General features: G+C 37.4%; 3 protein-coding genes and 1 pseudogene across 3 annotated transcripts; 1 reads left to right on the plus strand and 3 right to left on the minus strand.

The window, feature by feature from the left end:
- Positions 1 to 2,248: 2,248 nt before the first annotated feature.
- Positions 2,249 to 4,905, plus strand: LOC108833756 (phosphatidylinositol 4-kinase gamma 5). The gene is made up of 2 exons (XM_056991947.1): positions 2,249 to 2,449; positions 2,580 to 4,905. The coding sequence occupies exon 2, from the start codon at positions 2,707 to 2,709 to the stop codon at positions 4,576 to 4,578; it is 1,872 nt and encodes a 623-aa protein (XP_056847927.1). The 5' UTR covers positions 2,249 to 2,449; positions 2,580 to 2,706; the 3' UTR covers positions 4,579 to 4,905.
- A 753-nt stretch (positions 4,906 to 5,658) lies between these two features.
- LOC130498522 (extensin-2-like) lies at positions 5,659 to 7,000 on the minus strand. Its single transcript, XM_056991949.1, has one exon. It carries the CDS (start codon positions 6,969 to 6,971, stop codon positions 5,889 to 5,891), a length of 1,083 nt encoding a protein of 360 aa, XP_056847929.1. The 5' UTR covers positions 6,972 to 7,000; the 3' UTR covers positions 5,659 to 5,888.
- A 6,892-nt stretch (positions 7,001 to 13,892) lies between these two features.
- Positions 13,893 to 15,334, minus strand: LOC130498521 (extensin-2-like; annotated as a pseudogene).
- A 2,340-nt stretch (positions 15,335 to 17,674) lies between these two features.
- Positions 17,675 to 19,246, minus strand: LOC130498520 (extensin-2-like). Its single transcript, XM_056991948.1, has one exon. The coding sequence runs from the start codon at positions 19,201 to 19,203 to the stop codon at positions 17,929 to 17,931; it is 1,275 nt and encodes a 424-aa protein (XP_056847928.1). The 5' UTR covers positions 19,204 to 19,246; the 3' UTR covers positions 17,675 to 17,928.
- Positions 19,247 to 21,376: the final 2,130 nt, after the last annotated feature.

A 21,376-nucleotide genomic window follows, 5' to 3' on the forward strand; every position in this document is an offset into this window, starting at 1 on the left:
AAAAACTAATATCGATTGGGTACTTGTCCCATATATACACTAACATCAATTATAACTTTTAATGGTTGTAGATAATGGTGGAGATTGATTTTTATTTATTTTCTTCATGTGTATAACAGTTTTAGTAATCGTCATATTCATTGAGATTAAAACAAGTGAAGATTCAGCTTTTAGAAATAATACACTCTCTCTGTTTTTTAAAGATCCATGTTCTAGGAAAAAAATTTGTTTTAAAAAGATATATTTTTTACTTTTTCAATGTATTATTTAATGAAAATCTGTTAACTTCAAAAAAATTAATTGTGTTTATTGGATTTTTATTGGTTAAAGGTTATGGAAAATTGTTATTCACAAAAATCAATGCATTTTTGATGTGATTATCTTAATATATGTGAAAAGTCTAAAATATGTATCTTTAAAAAATAGAGGGAGTATATAATACGCCTGCAGACGCATAAACAAACATTGTAGTGGATTTCGGAAAATATCTATCCCAGCCGTTGCCGCTCTGCACCTCTACCACATCGTGCCTAAACATGATGCTAAAAATAACATTGGTGGTTTAAAATATTTGGTGTTCATATTTATGGTTGGGTATTTAATTAATATTGGGATAATTTGTGGCAGCGACTCCTTTATTCTGATGTGTAATATATGTTTACAGATATCTTTGAAATTCATATCTTAAGAATTTTGAATGTTGTGTAAAAGGGGTTTGAATGAGTGATAGAGAACGACATTTTATTCTAGTACCTAATACAATGATCAAAATTTCAATTTCAATTTTTTAATACATGTACAATAAACAATACGGTGTTTATACACAACCTTCAATGTAATCGCAAATGGGGTATTTGAATCTTTTTGCAAATCAATTTTCTTGCAGGTCAATTCACTCAGTCTTAGAAATCTCGACTCATAGTCAAGACTTAATCCCTAGAACTTTTGTAGCACCGACAATTCTTGTCATTTAAAACACATATAGTGGTCAATCACGATTTAAATCACAATAGAGACTCTAGCCATAGTTTTTCAACCGTAAAATGAATCTTTTCAACTGCTAAAACACAATAATTTTGTTTTTCTTTTCAATAAAAAAAAAATAATTTTGTTTTTTGTGCCACGTTTACTCCTATTCCACTAGTTACAGTAAGTCATTTTATTTAACCAGCATATTATGTGAAAATCACAATGGAGAAGCTTTACTCATCTACCAAATTTTCATTTCTAGTTGACAAAAAAGTACAAAACATGCATGGTGGTATGCATCTAAAAAGATGTGTGGATACATACATCACCCATTGCATGTTTATTCAAATGACATGTTCACTTCACATATACAACAACCTTTCCTCACCCAAGATTCAACTCGTGACCTAAATATTCAATGCAAGCATGTTATTTTAAATCCAACAGCATAAGGGAAGGGTGTGTTTTAATCAAAGTGCAGTAACGAAGTCGAAGACACACACATTTTGGAATTGCAAATCAAACATGGTTACAAAAATGCGAAAATCAAAGACAAATTTGCTTTTAGTGATTTATAATTAGAATAATACAGTTGTCTAATCTCTAATCATGAAGTATTAGATCATTGTGTTTCTAACTTTTAAAGCGACAAGATTTTTTTTTTTTTTGGACAACAAGCTTATATTTCTTACTAAACGGGAACCAAGTCTTGGTCTATAAGACCAGATACAAAAGAAGCAAGAGCAGCTTTAGCTAGAGAGTGAAGGCTTACTTCAAGATTATGATCCTTTTTTTTTTGAGTGAAGGCTTACTTCAAGATTATGATCTTGTTCTAAACTATCCCGATGATACTGCATTAAAGAGATACGTCAAAATCACTTGGAGAATACGTCAAAACGTAATTTAGAGATGTCGGTATCGATCACACACTTGTTGTCTTTATGACAAAAAGAAAAAAAAACTCCAAATTTAGGAAACTAAAAAAAAACTGGTCCTGAGAGGGGGTAAAAATCAAGTTTGACCAAGCCACGTCAAAGCTCTAATCCTTATTCCCACGTCATCATCTTCCGTTGTTTCTTAGTCCTTTCCAAGGCCGGTGCTCCCCATCGTACGTTCCTCATTTCGCCAACATTATTCCCAGAAGATCAACGGCTGCGATCTTATCTTAAATTTTAATTTTCTTATATAGTCTCCTGGGGCCTTTAAGGCCATTTAACCATGGTTAGTTTTTAACCCTCGGGTTAAGCTGTGGGAAGAGGTTAAATGTCTGTGCAAGTGACAAGAACGAGAGAGAGAGATAGAAACAAAAAAAAAACAGCTTCAAGCGAGAGAGAGAGAGACCTCCCTGAGTCGACTCGGACCGAGTTGATTTTGTTTTTTGCTCCTCTACTGTATTTTTGATCTCTTCCTCCTCGGTTAGCTCATTATCTCGACATTCATTCCCCCCCTCGCCGGCGCGTAGAGTCTTTCTCTTATAAAGGTTACATTTTTAAGCAATGAATCTGAGAAGTTAGTTAGAGATAGCTATGTTCATGTATGCTGTTACTATTTGGAGATCTATGCTGAGATTAAGCTTAAAGTTCTGATCTTTATCGTGTGTTACTCTGCAGATTTGTTGTTGTAACTATGGAATCACTTCGTGAAGTCTAATTCATTCTTTGATTTGATTTGGTGCTGTTTTGGGGATCTAGCCGAGGAAGAAAGGATCAATCTTTTTTTTTTTTGTAGCCAAGGCTCATGTCACGCAAGCTCGACAGTCCTATCCAAACACAAATGGCTGTTTCGGTTTTAAAGAGTCCCTCCTTGTCCGGGGAGTTTAACAAGGTAGGAGGATTAGGAATGAAGTCCTCTCCCGTGGTTGGTCGCAGTCGCAGGCGTGTTTTTGTTCAGACGGAGACTGGTTGTGTTCTAGGGTTGGAGCTTGACCGTAGCGACAACGCGCACACGGTGAAAAGGAAGCTCCAGGTCGCTCTTCATTTCCCCACGGATGAAAGCTCGTTGACCTTTGGTGATCTGGTGCTTAAGAACGATCTAACGGCTGTGAGGAACGACTCTCCTCTGCTTCTGACTAGGAACAGTTTTCACAGGAGCTCATCGACTCCTTGTCTTTCACCGATGAGGGGTGGTGAGCTTCATCAGCAGGGTGGTAGAGACGAGAGCGGTTCCGTTGAGATTCTCGGGAACTCGGTTTGTTTGAGGCAGATGGCTAAAGATATCACAAAGGCGTTGAAGAGAGGTGTTGAGCCGGTTGCTGTACACAGCGGCCTTGGAGGTGTTTACTTCTTCAAGAACGTCCGTGGGGAGAGCGTTGCGATTGTGAAACCGACCGATGAGGAGCCTTTTGCTCCTAACAATCCTAAAGGCTTTGTTGGTAAGGCGCTTGGACAGCCTGGTTTGAAACGCTCGGTGCGTGTAGGGGAAACGGGGTACAGAGAAGTGGCGGCTTATCTCCTTGATAAGGATGGATTCGCCAGAGTTCCTCCCACTGCTCTTGTCAAGATCTCTCATTCTGTATTCAATGTCAACGGTGGTGTGAAAGGGGGGAGCAGCAAGCGTATGGAGAAGATGCTTGTGAGCAAGATCGCTTCCTTGCAGCAGTTTGTATCTCATGATTACGATGCTAGCGAGCATGGGACGTCTAGCTTCCCTGTTTCTGCTGTGCACCGTGTTGGGATTCTTGATGTTAGGATCTTGAATACGGATAGGCACTCGGGGAATCTTCTGGTTAGGAAGCTTGGGATGTTTGGACAAGTGGAGTTGATTCCGATTGATCACGGTCTTTCCTTGCCGGAGACGATGGAGGACCCTTACTTCGAGTGGATACACTGGCCTCAGGCGTCGATACCGTTCTCTGAAGAGGAGGTGAAGTACATAGCGAGTCTTGATCCTTTTGAGGATTGTGAGATGCTGAGGAGGGAGCTTCCTATGGTGCGTGAAGGGAGTCTGCGTGTTCTGGTTCTGTGCACTGTTTTGCTGAAGGAAGCTGCTGCGTATGGGTTGTGTTTGGCTGAGATTGGGGAGATGATGACGAGAGAGGTTCGTCCTGGAGACGAGGAGCCTAGTGAGATTGAAGTGGTTTGTCTTGAGGCTATGAGTTTGATAGGAGAGAAGGACGCTGAGTCTCCGAGATCAGACTTGGGTGGTGGTGGTGGTGATGTTGAGTTCCAGTTTGATTTAGACTGTGAGGAAGCGTTGTTCGCTCTTGGAAACGCTCGTAGTCATCTGCCAAAGGTGGAAGAAGAGGAAGAAGATGATGAAGAGGAGGAAGAAGAAGAAGAAGAAGGCAAGGAGAAGGTAGAGAAAATGCAGGCGATTACCAAGCTTTCAATGTCTTTGAAAAGCACTCTTCTAGGTGAGAAGAGCCAGAAGTATCAGAAGCATCCAGGAGGGAGAGCAGAGAGCGCGTATGCGTCGTCTGGACACAGGAGTGCAGAAGAACAGATCCCAGCAAGCACTAGCTTTGTGAAGCTCTCGGTTATGAGTGAAGAGGAGTGGACTGTGTTCCTTGAGAAGTATCAGGAGCTGCTTTATCCAGCATTTGCTAAGCGTAAGGCCATAACTTTAGGACAGAATCTGAGGCAGAGGATGGGAACTTCGTGTCAGTTTTGAGGAAGAAGAAGAATAAAGGATCTTGTAGAGTCTTGTTACCAAGGGCTCTTGCTTGAGACTAGACTTGGTGGAAAAAATATGGTCAGGGAGTGGTAATGGATTTAGTGTAAATATCCGTTGATTTCAGCTTTTAGTGTGGAGGAGACTCGAGAGTAGTTAAGTCACGTCTCTTTTAATTTTCTTTGCATTTTTAAAAATTTTCTTAAGCCCTCTCTAGGTTCTTGTTGGTTTCTGCTGTCTCGTTTAGAGCCATGTATAGCCCCCTCTTATGTTTTATAAGTCACTCGTAGATTAGAAAAATAAAATGGGATAAAAAGCTTTGTTTCATATCATCGTCTACGTTTCATATGTTTGTGGACAGTGAAGTTAATTATCTCCGACGAGGTTCATTTTGATCATGATGAAAAGTTCCAGTTCCATTTTAATCATGAAGATATACACAGTTGTTTTCCCAAAAAAAAAAAAAAACATTGAGCATGATGAGAGTGAATGAAGAAGATGACAATATTAGTGTCGTGGACTCGTAGCAGTGACCCTAACAACATATGTTTCTCTCCATGACACAATGTCGTTGTTGCTTCTTACTCTCGACTCTTTCTCCGCATCTGTACATATTACAAAGATCAAGATCTGCTTCCTTCCTCAGGCTTTGAATAATAATGAAAATTATATATAACTTGAAATTGTCTTGTGACGTCGATTGAATACTAATAATAATCTTCTTGGTTGGTAATGTGAATCAATCAAATCTTTATATTGACCTTTACAACGTATGTACACTAACGATAACAAATTTTGTACCAACTTTTCGTTTAGAAGCAAAGATATACAAATAATCTTATTGGTCTACTCGCACGGCCATAATATGTTAATCGATCTTTTCCCTATATATAGCTGATGTTTTTTTTTTGTTTTTTTTGGACAACATATACAGTTGATGTTTAAGTCCAGGATCTAGCCAACTTTTGACTTCAAATCTCTTTAGGTCTGCCGGTTAATTGAGCTTTAATTTCAACTTGTACTACTTGAATAATATGAACCAATATATTTACTCAATTCATTAAAAGGTAATTAATTAGTTTATTCAATAGTTATAAATTAAGACAATACACTGGCCTTTTAGTAGGCATGCATAACAAACATCAAAAGCAACAACCCAAAGTCGAAATGCACAAAGTATAAGTACAAACGAAATTAATTTCGTCTACATTGAGGACTCGAAAGTGAAATATTTTAAAAGCGTGGATACCATGGTCGTAACTTATTATGTAAAAGCTTCTGTTGAAACTCACTTCATCATGTATATATGGTTAGTATATCGGTGGAGGGGGTGAGCTATAGCTATAACTATAGCTTGGAGGTGGGGGAGAGTTGTAGATGTAAGATGGTGGTGGAGGAGAACTGTATACGTAAGGTGGTGGTGGAGGAGACTTGTAAATATATGGAGGAGGCGGTGGGGAGCTGTAGACGTAAGGAGGTGGTGGAGGAGACTTGTAAACATATGGAGGAGGTGGTGGAGAGCTATATAAATATGGAGGTGGTGGAGGAGACTTGTACACATACGGTGGTGGTGGTGGTGGTGGTGGTGGAGAGCTATAGACGTATGGAGGTGGTGGAGGAGACTTGTAGACATATGGTGGGGGTGGTGGAGAGCTATAGACGTAAGGAGGTGGTGGAGGAGACTTGTAGACATATGGTGGCGGTGGTGGAGAGCTATAGACATATGGAGGAGGTGGAGGAGACTTGTAAACATAAGGTGGAGGTGGCGGAGAGGTATAGACATATGGAGGTGGTGGAGGAGACTTGTATACATATGGTGGTGGTGGTGGAGAGCTATAGACGTATGGAGGTGGTGGAGGAGACTTGTAGACATATGGTGGTGGTGGTGGAGAGCTATAGACGTAAGGAGGTGGTGGAGGAGACTTGTAGACATATGGTGGTGGTGGTGGAGAGCTATACACATAAGGAGGTGGTGGTGGAGAGCTGTAAACATATGGTGGTGGTGGTGGAGAGCTATAGACGTATGGAGGTGGTGGAGGAGACTTGTATATATATGGTGGTGGTGGTGGTGGAGAGACATATGGAGGTGGTGGAGGAGACTTGTATACATATGGTGGTGGTGGTGGAGAACTGTAGACGTAAGGAGGTGGTGGAGGAGACTTGTATACATATGGTGGGGGTGGTGGAGAACTATACACGTAAGGAGGTGGTGGTGGAGTGCTATAGACATATGGAGGTGGTGGAGGAGATTTGTAAACATATGGTGGAAACGGAGGAGAATTATAGACATATGGTGGTGGTGATGGTGGAGAATATTGTGCACTTGAAGTAGCAACGATGGTATACAAAGCCAAGACCAACATAAGTAGAGATGGCCAATTAGGATTGGCCATGTTGACAAAACTGTTATGCTCTCTAAGCCTTTCTAACCAAATTATTGTTGAATATGTTGTAATAACAACCAAGCACTTTATATAGTAGTCATCACTGCAATTGGTATGATTGTTTATTGAAGGATATGAATGTTTCTAATTGCAACAGGGTTAAATTGTTTAATAAGTCAAAATAACTTCAGAGTTTGTTTAAGATAAAAAAGCAGGAAGAATTCTTTAGTAGCTACCTTTTACTAAATTTCAAATGGGATGGTTAGACTTTGAACTTGTCAATTTAAACCTAACGTCATTTAGTAGTGTAGCGTTAGATGGCAAAGGAGCATAAGCAAAAGAAATTTCCATGTTCTTATAGTTAAGTTTGAAACAGAACATTTCAAGTTTAGGTAACTTATACAATTATGAATTAACATTCATCACATGTACGCATGATAGGACAGACATAACGTATAAATGACCTTGCAAAACTTTTGCTATAGGTTTTCACTTGCTTTTATAAGTTAGTTTCGTAAATAATATCTGCTACAAACTCGAACAACTTGCTAGCAAATTTAAAAAGACAGTTATAGATCATAGTCATCTGCCAAAGGTGGAAGAAACAACAGAGGAAGAAGAAGGAAAGGAGGAGAAGGAAGGCAATGAGAGAGAGAAAATGCAGGCGATTACCAAGCTTTCAATGTCTCTCAAAAGCACTCTTCTTGGTGAGAAGAGCCAGAAGTATCAGAAGCATCCAGGAGGGAGAGCAGAGAGCGCATATGCGTCGTCTGGACACAGGAGTGCAGAAGAACAGAACTCAGCAAGCACAAGCTTTGTGAAGCTCTCGGATATGAGTGAAGAGGAGTGGACTGTGTTCCTGGAGAAGTATCAGGAGCTGCTTTATCCTGCATTTGCTAAGCGTAAGGCCATAACTCTAGGACAGAATCTGAGGCAGAGGCTAGGAACTTCGTGTCAGTTTTGAGATGTTGGAGACTGAAGAAGAAGAAGAATAAGGATCGTGTAAAGTCTTGTTGCTAAGGGCTCTTGCTTGAGACTAGTCTCGGTGGAAAAAGATGGTCAAGAAGGAATTGAGTGGTATGGATTTAGTGTAAATATTCGTTGGTTTCAACTTTTAGTGTGGCGGAGATGAAGAGAGTTCTTCAGTCACGTGTCTTTTAATTTTCTTTGCATATTTTTTTTAACTTCTTAAACCCTCTAGGTCTAGGATCTTGTTAGTTTCTCTGCTGTCTCGTTTTAAATCCATGTATAGCGCCTCTTATGTTTTATAATTCACTTGTAGATTAGAGAAGTAAATGGGTTAATAGAGAGAGCTTTGTTTCATATCATCGTCTACTCTTTTTTTTTTTCAATGAACTTTCACTTGTTCGTAAATGGTGAAGTTGATCATCTTCATTTTGCACATGTTCCTTATTGCTCTTGTCAACACTACTCACTCAAATCTTTAAAGGTCAATGTTTGCTTCTATTTATGCTCTTTTTTTTTTGTTCAATGCTGATGTTTTTACTCATTTTGCTTAAGGAGAGGCGAAGAGTCTAGTGATGTTGAAAGGGTTTGTGTAGAGGCTAGGAGTTTGATAGGGGAGAGGCTATAATCAATTAGTCTACAAAGGTCAGGCTTTGATCATGATGATGAGTTCTAGTTTCATTTTTATAATGAAGACAGACATAGATTATTCCAATAAAAAAGCATTATAGGAGAAGGAAAGAAGACAACAGTTGTCTCGTGGCAGTGAGCCTAACAACACATATGTTTCTCTCCATTGCACAATGTTGTGGCTTCTTACTCTTGACTCTTTCTCAGCATATGAACAACATTACAAAGATCAAGATCTGCTTCCTCCTCAGGATTTGAATAATAATGATGAAATTATATACATACACATCAATACAATTAAAACAGTATGCTGATTTTTGACATTCCCTTGGATTTTGCAAATATTTACATATGAATGCCATTGTATTTAAATTTAGATTAATAAATTATGAAAATTATTTGTAACAACCAATTCAATATATTTTTTTCCTAAACGAGCACTCCTACATTTATGGTTACCAATTTTAATTATTTTTAAAAAATGTATTTACTGATAATATTTAGCTAAATCAAAGTAGACTAACCAATCACATATTGTCTTATTTGATGGTAAACTCTAAACGGCGACAACGAGAGCTACTTTCAAGAAGAAATAAAGAAACGACAAATTCACGAGATCAATACAATTAATCAAAGAGGTTTCAGAAGTAGATGAGCTAAATCATGGAGTTTTGAGCTCAATAATCGTGGAACACTCAAAGATCTGAGAATCATTTGCGATAAAAGGGATCCCATTCACATTTTTAGATTTTTTCATCAAATCATCCAGATATGATTCTTCTAATTTTTGGAAAATATTAAGAAGTTAGTTTTGAGGATTGTTTCAGGTTATCACAATGGTTTTGAGAAATAGAATCAAAGCTGAATTTGCGCATATGTTAAACATACAATGATTTTGTATTTTTTATTGATCTGGTAGATAGGAATAATGGAATTGATTGTTTTTTCAAATTTGGGTTCATTGCTCAAAACACAAGGGGTTATGGGATCTCGCCTAAAGTCCCTGAGAGATCTCATTTGACTCCCCTTAACCCTTATACGATTTCAACATTGAAATATCGTATCTAGAGGATATTGGAATAACGAGTTTGATTTACAGTTTGGTTTTGACGACCACTCTTTTCTTCATGCTGTAAAAAAAGGATATAATGAATTTTTTTTCTGTGATTGGTCTCATTCAAGTTCAGTGGTTTCGAAAGGATTCCGCCACTTTTTATCTAATAATAGTGGACAAATTGGCGTATTACCAAATCACGCCTTGCAACTACATTTCTGTGTTATAAATTTGGTTTTGAGGAGCTCGTGCTCAGTTCCTACTTGTGTTCACTGGTTCTATGGTTGAGGTTTGGAGAATTGGAGTACTAAATTTAGTACACACTTTGGTAAACTTATTACGGTATTTTCATTTAGATAGTGAAGCTTCAGTAGACTTGTCTCAGGCCAGTAGCTGTATGGTCATGGAGAACTCAATTTTTTTGACTAACAATATTTCTGACTCTAATATTTATATCTAAACTGCACAAATTTACCCAAAATTCTAAGTAGATATGATTCAACTCTAATATTTTATCCAAAGGTAACCATGGATACAATCTGATATGGATATTTTGTATCCAAAGCATCCGTTTTATCCATAAATACATAAAATAACACATTTATTTTTAATTTTGAAATATTACTATAAATATAATTATAACTAATTCATTGGTTTTTGGTGCACTCGAGTTTGATATTGATTTTTGGGGTTTTTAAAATAGACCTGTTCGGATTAGGTCTTGTGCAATCAGGTTCGATACCCTAATTTTGGACCAGTTCTGGATCAGTTTTTTGGGTACGATATTACTCTCCAACTCTATATTAGACTATCAAAAATTAAAACACATAATAAATTAAAAATTACTTTTTAAAATTAAGATTATGATAAAGGTTTTAAATGTCCATTCGTTGTGGTTTCATTTTCACAAAGATTTTCTATGAATCCAAACAAAAAAACGAAACCAAAACCAAATCAACATTCTTAAATATTTGATCTTTGTAAAAGATATGCTGAAACCAAATCAGAGTTAAACCGAAAATCAAACTATCCAAAATATAATATATGTACCTAAAAATATTAATTATATTTAGTTTTATAAATATCAAATGTTCTAAAATACTATTTATAAACCGAACTATCTAAAAACATGGATTATCTTATTACTTTTTATACCGACGTACAACAGACGAGTTTTCAACATTATTATCTGAACCAAATCAAAAATAAAAAAGCAAAAAAATAATATTTATAAACTGAACTATCTAAAAACATAGATTATCTTATTACTTTTTATACCGACGTACAACAGACGAGTTTTCAACATTATTATCTGAATCAAATAAAAAATAAAAAAAATCAAACTGGAACAAAATCTTAATTCATAATAATAAATAACCTAACGGTTCAACCAACAACAAGTGAACGATAACCGAAGCAAAACCAAAAAGAAAAACTGGAATTGAACCAAAATCGATCAACCATACCTAAATACATTAGAGAACAAACATACTGATTAATAAATTTGTAAACAAAGAATAGTTCCACGTTTTCAAAGCACGGATCAAAATCTAGTGTCCATTAAATATACGACTGGAAAGCCTTGTGACGCTTTACAAAACAATAACAAATTATCTACCAACTTATCGTTTAGAAGCAAAGATATACAAATAATTTTACACGTTTTAGTTTTCTATATATGGTATTGCATAATCATATACAAATAATTAATAACTTAATGCATAATCAGATATCGATCTCGCCTGCATCTATCTTTTATGGTATTGATAAAGAGATGAGAAACATCATATCATTCAGCTAGGAAGTTTAGTAAGCATTTTCATAAGCTCACGGTGCTGTGGCTGAGATAATATTCATCCTTGTAGGTAGTAATTTCAAGGGAAATTTGGAGACATAACCATTATTGGAAAAAAATTAACCCTATAACCATTACAAGGCATATGCTAGATATATCATATATTTTCTACAATATATACAGAAATATCCTCACATATTCTCAAGTCACACACGCGCTTCTTCTTTTTTTTTTTTTTTTTTTTTCATCACAAATCATGAAACGTTTAGTTTCGTGACGAAGTTTGCATAGATTGAAACGAAGGAATCAAAGTAAGTCATGTTAGATTGCAGAGTCTATCTCATCATTTTTGAAGCCATCCCACCGTGAAAATTAAGAAACAGAGAATACACAGAACCATTGGAGAAGATAAACAGTACACGTTGTATTGTACTATTCTATTTGATAAACATAGAATAGAAATAATTTCTTAGTGTTTCCTCCTCTTTCCCCTCTCCTTCCCCTCCTTCACGGCCCCTTTCCCCCTCCCCTCCTTCGTGGCACCCCTCCCAAACCCCCTTCTTCTCCTTTGCCGAGGCAGGACATCAGTGTCATTTTTTCTTAATCTATAACTGATTTACATTGTGGTGTTTTTATGTATTAAGTTGTCTATACTATTTATTTACTCTATATAGTACAGTATAGTATGTTAGTTATGCATAACTGTCAACTGACTACAACTCTGTTTGATTATATACGAGTGTGCCAATTGGGATTCTCTTATTGTTCGAAGTAGTTTCATATGGTTCTTCTACCAGCAGATAACACACTCGTCAACCACATAATGGGTTAGAGTTTACGCTCTAGGGTTTGGATTTAGAGTTTGGGTTTAGGGTATATGGTTTGGGTTTAGGGTTTAGGGTTTGGGTTTAGGATTTAGGGTTTGGGTTTAGGGATTAGGATTTGAGTTTAGGGTATATGGATTTGTGTTTGTTTGTCTTTGCCTATACTATATAATATTTGTAAATAGTATAGAGCAAATTATGGTATGGATTTAAAGTTTAGGTTTTGGGTTTATAATTTGGGTTTAGGGTATATGGTTTGGGTTTAGGGTTTAGGGTTTGAGTTTAGGGTTTTGAATTTTGGTTTAAGATTTAGGATTTGGGTTTATGATATATGGATTTGTGTTTATTTGTTTGTCTTTGGCTATAGTATATGATATTTGTAAATAGTATAGAACAAATTATGGTATAGGTTTAGAGTTTAGGTTTTGGATTTATAGTTTGTGTTTAGGGTATATGGTTTGGGTTTAGGGTTTAGGGTTTGATTTTAGGGTTTAGAATTTTGGTTCAGGATTGAGGATTTGGGTTTAGGGTATATGGATTTGGGTTTAAGGTTTAGGATTTGAGTTTAGGATTTGAGTTTAGGGTATATGGTTTGGGTTTCTGGTTTGGGTTTAGGGTTTAGGATTTGGGTTTAGGGTTTAGGATTTGGGTTTAGGGTTTAGGATTTGAATTTAGGGTATATGGGTTTGTGTTTGTTTTTTTGTTTTTGCCTATACTATATGATATTTGTAAATAGTATAGAACAAATTATGGTATAGGTTTAGAGTTTAGATTTTGGGTTTAGAGTTTGGGTTTAGGGTATATGGTTTGTGGTTAGGGTTTAGGGTTTGAATTTAGGGTTTAGAATTTGGGTTTAGAATTTGGGTTTATGGTATATGGATTTGGGTTTAGGGTATATGGATTTGGGTTTGAAGTTTGGGTTTATGATATGGTTTGGGTTTAGGGTTTAGAATTTAGGTTTAGGGTTTAAGATTTAAGTTTAGAGTATATAGATTTGTGTTTGTTTGTTTGTATTTACCTATATTATATGATATTTGTAAATTGTATAGAATAAATTATTGCACAATGTTATGGTTTATGCATTTGTTTCGAGTATTCTATACTATGTTATAATATGTAGAGTATAGTCATCTTATGGATGAAATATAACCTCGTAATTAGTTGATTTCTTTGTCTGGACTATACTACATGGTACATAGTATAGTATTAAATTTTTTGCTGTGGAGCGCCAAAATCAAGCGCACGCGCTTAGAAGGAGATTTTAGTCAGATTTTGGTACAAATTGTTCCATCCATCGCTTGCTTCTGTAGCATGGCTATATTCTTATTTTTTCCCTCCCTTATGAATATACAGCAAAATCACCCTAATTTCAATGGCCCATTTTGTTTATTTATTTATTTTTTGTCAAGATGGCTGAAACTTAAAATCTTTTTTTCACTATATGATATTTACATTTTAGCAAATAAAAAGTTTCATATATATTATTGGTCTACTCGCGCAGCCATAATAGGTTAGATCAATTTTTCTCTTAGTTGATGTTTAAGTTAAAAAAAAATCCACGATCTGGCCAACTTTGACTTCAAATCTTGGGTCTGCCGATTAATTGAGCTATAATTTCATATATGTGCTCGTACAACTTGAAAAATATGAACCTGACCGGATTCATTAAAAGGTAATTGGGTTTATTCAATAATAAATTAAGACAATACACTGGCCTTTTAGTAGGCGTAACAAACATCAAAAGCAACAACCCAAAGTCGAAATGCACCAAGTATAAGTACAAACGAAATTAATTTCGTCTACATTGAGGACTCGAAAGTGAAATATTTTAAAACCGTGGATACCATGGTCGTAACTTATTATGTAAAAGCTGCTGTTGAAACTCACTTCATCATGTATATATGGTTAGTATATCGGTGGAGGGGGTGAGCTATAGCTATAACTATAGCTTGGAGGTGGGGGAGAGTTGTAGATGTAAGATGGTGGTGGAGGAGAACTGTACACGTAAGGTGGTGGGGGAGGAGACTTGTAAACATATGGTGGAGGTGGTGGAGAGCTATAGATGTAAGGAGGTGGTGGAGGAGACTTGTAAACATATGGAGGAGGCGGTGGAGAGCTATAGACGTAAGGAGGTGGTGGAGGAGACTTGTAGACATATGGTGGAGGGGGTGGAGAGCTATAGACGTAAGGAGGTGGTGGAGGAGACTTGTAGACATATGGTGGTGGTGGCGGAGAGCTATAGACGTATGGAGGTGGTGGAGGAGACTTGTAGATATGGTGGTGGTGGCGGAGAGCTATAGACGTATGGAGGTGGTGGAGGAGGTAGGTGGTGGTGACGGAGAGCTATAGACGTATGGAGGTGGTGGAGGAGACTTGTAGACATATGGTGGTGGTGGCGGAGAGCTATAGACGTATGGAGGTGGTGGAGGAGACTTGTAGACATATGGTGGTGGTGGCGGAGAGCTATAGACGTAAGGAGGTGGTGGAGGAGACTTGTAGACATATGGTGGAGGTGGCGGAGAGCTATAGACGTATGGAGGTGGTGGAGGAGACTTGTAGACATATGGTGGAGGTGGCGGAGAGCTATAGACGTATGGAGGTGGTGGAGGAGACTTGTAGACATATGGTGGAGGTGGGGGAGAGCTATAGACGTATGGAGGTGGAGGAGAAGACTTGTAGACATATGGAGGTGGTGGTGGAGAGCTGTAGACGTATGGAGGTGGTGGAGGAGACTTGTATACATATGGAGGTGGTGGTGGAGAGCTGTAAACGTAAGGAGGTGGTGGTGGCGAGCTGTAAACATATGGAGGAGGCGGTGGAGAGCTATAGACATATGGTGGTGGTGGTGGTGGTGGTGGTGGAGAGCTATAGACATATGGAGATGGTGGAAGATATTTGTAAACATATGGTGGGAGTGGAGGGAAATTATAGACATATGGTGGAAGCGATGGAGAACTATAAACATATGGAGGTGGTGATGGTGGAGAATATTGTGCACTTGAAGGAGCAACAATGGTATAGAAAGCCAAGACCAACATAAGTAGAGATGGCCATTTAGAATTGGCCATGTTGACAAAATTGTTATACTCTCTAAGCCTTGCTAACCAAATTATTGTTGAATATGTTGTAATAACAACCAAGCAGTTTATATAGCAGTCATCACTGCAATTGGTATGATTGTTTATTGAAGGTTATGAATGTTTCTAATTGCAACAGGGTTAAATTGTTTAATAAGTCAAATTAACTTTAGGAGTTTGTTTAAGATAAAAATCAGGAATAATTCTTTGGTAGCTACCTTCTACTAAATTTCAAATGGGATGGTTAGACTTTGAACTTGTCAATTTAAACCTAACGTCATTTAGTAGTGTAGCGTTATATGGCTAAGGAGCATAAGCAAAAGAACTTTTCCATGTTCTTATAGTTAAGTTTGAAACAGAACATTTCAAGTTTAGGTAACTTATACAATTATGAATTAACATTCATCACATGTACGCATGATAGGACAGGCATAGCATATAAATGACCTTGCAAAACTTTTGCTATAGGTTTTCACTTGCTCTTCTAAGTTAGTTTCGTTTTTATAAAAAAATTATCTGCTACAACTCGAACAACTTGCTAGCAGATTTAAAAAGACAGTTATAGATCATAGTGATCTGCCTAGGGTTGAAGAAACAACAGAGGAAGAAGAAGGCAAGGACGAGAAGGAAGGGAATGAGAGAGAGAAAATGCAGGCGATTACCAAGCTTTCAATGTCTCTGAAAAGCACTCTTCTTGGTGAGAAGAGGCAGAAGTATCAGAAGCATAAAGGAGGGAGAGCAGAGAGCACGTATGCATCGTCTGGACACAGGAGTGCAGAAGAACAGATCCCAGCAAGCACTAGCTTTGTGAAGCTCTCGGATATGAGTGAAGAGGAGTGGACTATGTTCCTGGAGAAGTATCAAGAGCTGCTTTATCCTGCATTTGCTAAGCGTAAGGCCACAGAATCTGAGGCAGAGGCTGGGAACTTCGTGCCAGTTTTGAGATGCCATAGACTGGAGAAGAAGAATAAAAGGATCGTGTAGAGGTCTGGTTTCTAATGGCTTCTGCTCGAGACTGGACTTTGGTGGAAAAGGATGGTCAAGAATGGGATTGAGTGGTATGGATTTAGTGTAAATATTCGTTTGGTTTCAGCTTTTTTAGTGTGGAGGAGATGAAGAGAGTTCAGTCACGTGTCTTTTAATTTTCTTTGCATTTTTTTTAACTTCTTAAACCCTCTAGGTCTAGGATCTTGTTAGTTCCTCTGCTGTCTCGTTTTAAATCCATGTATAGCTTGTTATGTTTTATAAGTCACTTGTATATTAGAGAAATAAATGGGATAACAGAGAGAGCTTTGTCTCATATCATCGTCTACTCTCTTTTTTTTCAATGAACTTTCACTTGTTCGTAAATGATGAAGTTGATCATCTTTATTTTGCACATGTTCCTTATTGCTCTTGTCAACACTACTCGACTCAAATCATTAAACGTCAATGTTTGCTTCTATTCATGCGCTCATGTTTTTTTTTTGTTCAATGCTCATGTTTTTATGTAAGCAAGCATAGCACAGCACATCTGGCTTCCTGTTTCGACCGTCCATCAAAACTGAGATTCTCGTCATTAGAATCTTGAATGGTGTTGAAAAAATTCGGTTGCCAAGTAGAGCTAGTTCCTTTGTCTGAATTGAAAAGATTCGGTTGCCAAGTAGAGCTAGTTCCTTTGTCTGAATTAGGAGGCGAGTTCTGATGTTACTAGAGAGGCATGCCTTTCATTTTGCTAAAGGAGAGGCGAAGAGTCTTGTGATGTTTGAAATGGTTTGTGTAGAGACATAGTTTATTCCAAAAAAAGCATTAGAGGGGAGGAAAGGAAGACAACAGTTGTCTCGTGGCAATGACCCTAACAACATATGTTTCTCTCCATTACACAACGTTGTTGCTTCTTACTCTTGACACTTTCTCAGCATATGAACAACATTACAAAGATCAAGATCTGCTTCCTCCTCAGGCTTTGAATAACAATGATGAAATTATATACATACACGTCCATTAAAATATACAACTTAAAAGTCTAGTGACGTTTGTTGAATAATAATAATCTTGTTAATGTGAATCAATCAATCCTCGTAATGACCTCTATAACGCATGTACACAAACGATAACAAATTCTCTACCAGCTTTTCGTTTAGAAGCAAAGATATACAAATAATTTTACACGTTTTAGTTTCCTATATATTTTTGGTCTTACTCGCGCGGCCATAATCGGTTAAATCGATTTTGCTCTATAGTTGATGTTTAAGTTAAAAAAAAAATCCATGATCTGGCCAACTTTGACTTCAAACCTCTTTGGATCTGCCGATTAATTGAGCTATCATTTCATATATGTGCTCTATCGTACAACTTGAAAAACATGAACCAATATATTTACCGCATTCATTAAAAGGTAATTGAGTTTATTCAATAGCTATAAATTAAGACAATACACTGGCCTTTTAGTAGGCATAAGTAACAAACATCAGAAGCAACAACCCAAATTCAAAATGCACAAAGTAGAAGTACAAACGAAATAACATTTCGTCTTATATTGAAGTCTCGAAAGTGATATATTTTAAAACCGTGGATACCATGGTCGTAACTTATTACGTAAAAGCTTCTTTTGAAACTCACTTCAATATGATATATATGGTTAGTATATCGGTGGAGGGGGTGAGCTATAGCTATAACTATAGCTTGGAGGTGGTGGAGAGCTATAGACGTAGGGAGGTGGTGGAGGAGATTTGTAAACATATGGAGGAGGCGGTGGGGAGCTGTAGACATAAGGAGGTGGTGGAGGAGACTTGTAAACATATGGAGGTGGTGGTGGGGAGCTGTAGACATAAGGAGGTGGTGGAGGAGACTTATAGACATACGGTGGTGGTGGTGGAGAGCTATAAACATAAGGAGGTGGTGGAGGAGACTTGTAGACATAAGGAGGAGGTGGTGGAGAGCTATATACGTATGGAGGTGGTGGAGGAGACTTGTAGACATATGGTGGAGGTGGTGGAGAGCTATAGACGTATGGAGGTGGTGGAGGAGACTTGTAAACATATGGAGGCGGTGGTGGAGAGCTATAGACGTATGGAGGTGGTGGAGGAGACTTGTAGACATATGGTGGCGGTGGTGGAGAGCTATAGACGTATGGAGGTGGTGGAGGAGACTTATAGACATATGGTGGCGGTGGTGGAGAGCTATAGACATATGGTGGCGGTGGTGGAGAGCTATAGACGTAAGGAGGCGGTGGAGGAGACTTGTAGACATATGGTGGCGGTGGTGGAGAGCTATACACATAAGGAGGTGGTGGAGGAGACTTGTAGACATATGGTGGTGGTGGTGGAGAGCTATAGACGTATGGAGGTGGTGGAGGAGACTTGTAGACATATGGAGGTGGTGGCGGAGAGCTGTAGACGTATGGAGGTGGTGGAGGAGATTTGTAGACATATGGAGGTGGTGGCGGAGAGCTATAGACGTATGGGGGTGGTGGAGGGACTTGTAGGGGTGGTGGCGGAGAGCTATAGACATATGGAGGTGGTGGAGGAGACTTGTATACATATGGAGGCGGCGGCGGAGAGCTATAGACGTATGGAGGTGGTGGAGGAGACTTGTATACATATGGAGGCGGCGGCGGAGAGCTGTAAACGTAAGGAGGTGGTGGTGGCGAGCTGTAAACATATGGAGGAGGCGGTGGAGAACTATAGACATATGGTGGTGGTGGTGGAGAGCTATAGACATATGGAGGTGGTGGAGGAGATTTGTAAACATATGGTGGGAGTGGAGGGAAATTATAGACATATGGTGGAGGCGATGGAGAACTATAACCATAAGGAGGTGGTGATGGTGGATAATATTGTGCACTTGAAGGAGCAACAATGGTATAGAAAGCCAAGACCAACATAAGTAGAGATGGCCATTTAGGATTGGCCATGTTGACAAAGTTGTTATACTCTCTAAGCCTTGCTAAACAAATTATTGTTGAATATGTTGTAATAACAACCAAGCAGTTTATATAGCAGTCATGACTGCAATTGGTATGATTGTTTATTGAAGGTTATGAATGTTTCTAATTGCAACAGGGTTAAATTGTTTAATAAGTCAAATTAACTTTAGGAGTTTGTTTAAGATAAATATCAGGAATAATTCTTTGGTAGCTACCTTCTACTAAATTTCAAATGGGATGGTTAGACTTTGAACTTGTCAATTTAAACCTAACGTCATTTAGTAGTGTAGCGTTATATGGCTAAGGAGAATAAGCAAAAGAACTTTTCCATGTTCTTATAGTTAAGTTTGGAAAAAAGAACATTTCAAGTTGAGGTAACTTATACAATTATGATTTAACATTCATCACATGTACGCGTGACAGGACGGGCATAACATATAAATGACCTTGCAAAACTTTCGCTATAGGTTCGAAAACAACGTTTCACTTGCTCTTCTAAGCTAATTTCGTTTCTCTTAAAATAATATCTTCAGACTTCAAACTGGAATAAATTGCTTGCAATTTTTTTTTTTTTTTTGATAAACCCTATCGACTAATCCGATCGGCCCCATGAGAATTGCACTTGCAAATTCAAAAAGACAGTTATGGATCACAAACAATTATTTTTTATCACAAAAAGTATATATCTCCTAGTGTAAACAATTGGAAAAAACTGGCAAGAACATGACAAACGAAACGTTTTGGTTTAAACTTTGAAGTTGTCAATGTGTAAGCTTCATGTCATTTTTGGAAGAATCTTTCTATAATTATGTTTGTTTATTGATTTTGTGTTTTCTATCATATTGTCGGTGCACCGAGCTGAACCAATATATATGCAATACATTTTTTAGAGATTATTGTAGTATTAATTATTGCATGGTACAGTTTTTTTTGGTGTAATACATCATGTACAATGTTTATTATGAACATATCACTAGTCACGTAAATGTGCTCGTGTTCAGAGTGTCACTTACTTTTTCGATTTGATAATATCGACTTCAAGGTTGTGAGAATACTGGAGAAGGTAAAGGTGTGAACCGTTATGCATGTATAGTAAAATCTCGCTACACCGCAGAGATATCTCCTAATGGATGGGTTAAAAAAAAATCTTATAATGGGCACTACAAAAAGACAGACATTAGGCTCCTAACCATGATTTGTGGGGTTTTGAGATCAAAACACGAGGGCTCCTTCTTGTCTATTTTTTTTTGAAAAAATAATGAAACATAGAAGGACTAGAAAACTGATTACATTTATTGAAAGAAAAATATTGTCTTTGGGATTATTTATGCGATACTATAATTTCTGATATATTATATTACATCCTCTCTTATTTTCTCTCAAAAAAGTTATTTTGAAATATTCATCATCGTTTTCAGTAACCTAATTTGTTTTCCATCTTGTTTTATCCAATTAATCTCCTGGAATTTGTTTCCTTTTTTGCTTGATCTGAATTTTGGTGGGATTCCCCGGTTAATCTAATCGAAACCGTGGGTGTTTTCCTTAGCTAATCAATTTATCTTGCAAGTTAGCCGACAGACTAAAATGTATATTTTCTTGATCAATTGTTGTTATTTGTATCTTAAATTTTTGGTTAGTTCTAGGCGCTTTGTCCATTGTTGGACTAGTTTGGACTTAAGTTGGATGTCTTAGGTTTTTCTGGTTCAGAATGTCTTTTATGCCTGGGATACAAATCACCTGTCTACATTTTCATTTTCACGTAGTGAAAATTTTTCATTTGTATAAAAAAAAGGAAGATTATTTATGCAATTATACCAACAAGCTTCGTATATTAGTAAACACCAACTGGATTTATACTCTGATTTACGACCAATAGTCGTCGCTTGGTTTCTAGTGTTTGTTAATTACATGTTGGTGATAAACCTATACACAATATTTCCACACCTAATACTAATTCCAACTAGGTGGTAACCTGCGCCTTGCGCAGGATGAATAAACTAAAAGAAATTATAAATTTTAGTTAATAGATACTAAAAAGATAAAGTCAATCTTATAATGATGGTTGGTTGTCTGGTATAAACTGTAAGAAGGTGTCAAGGAGAAATTGACTACCCTAGTCATGTATATATAGTGATAACTGATAGGAAAGTTGTGGTACCGT

The sequence above is a fragment of the Raphanus sativus genome, chromosome 8 (assembly GCF_000801105.2).
Source record: "Raphanus sativus cultivar WK10039 chromosome 8, ASM80110v3, whole genome shotgun sequence".
In the NCBI taxonomy this organism is placed as follows: domain Eukaryota; kingdom Viridiplantae; phylum Streptophyta; class Magnoliopsida; order Brassicales; family Brassicaceae; genus Raphanus; species Raphanus sativus.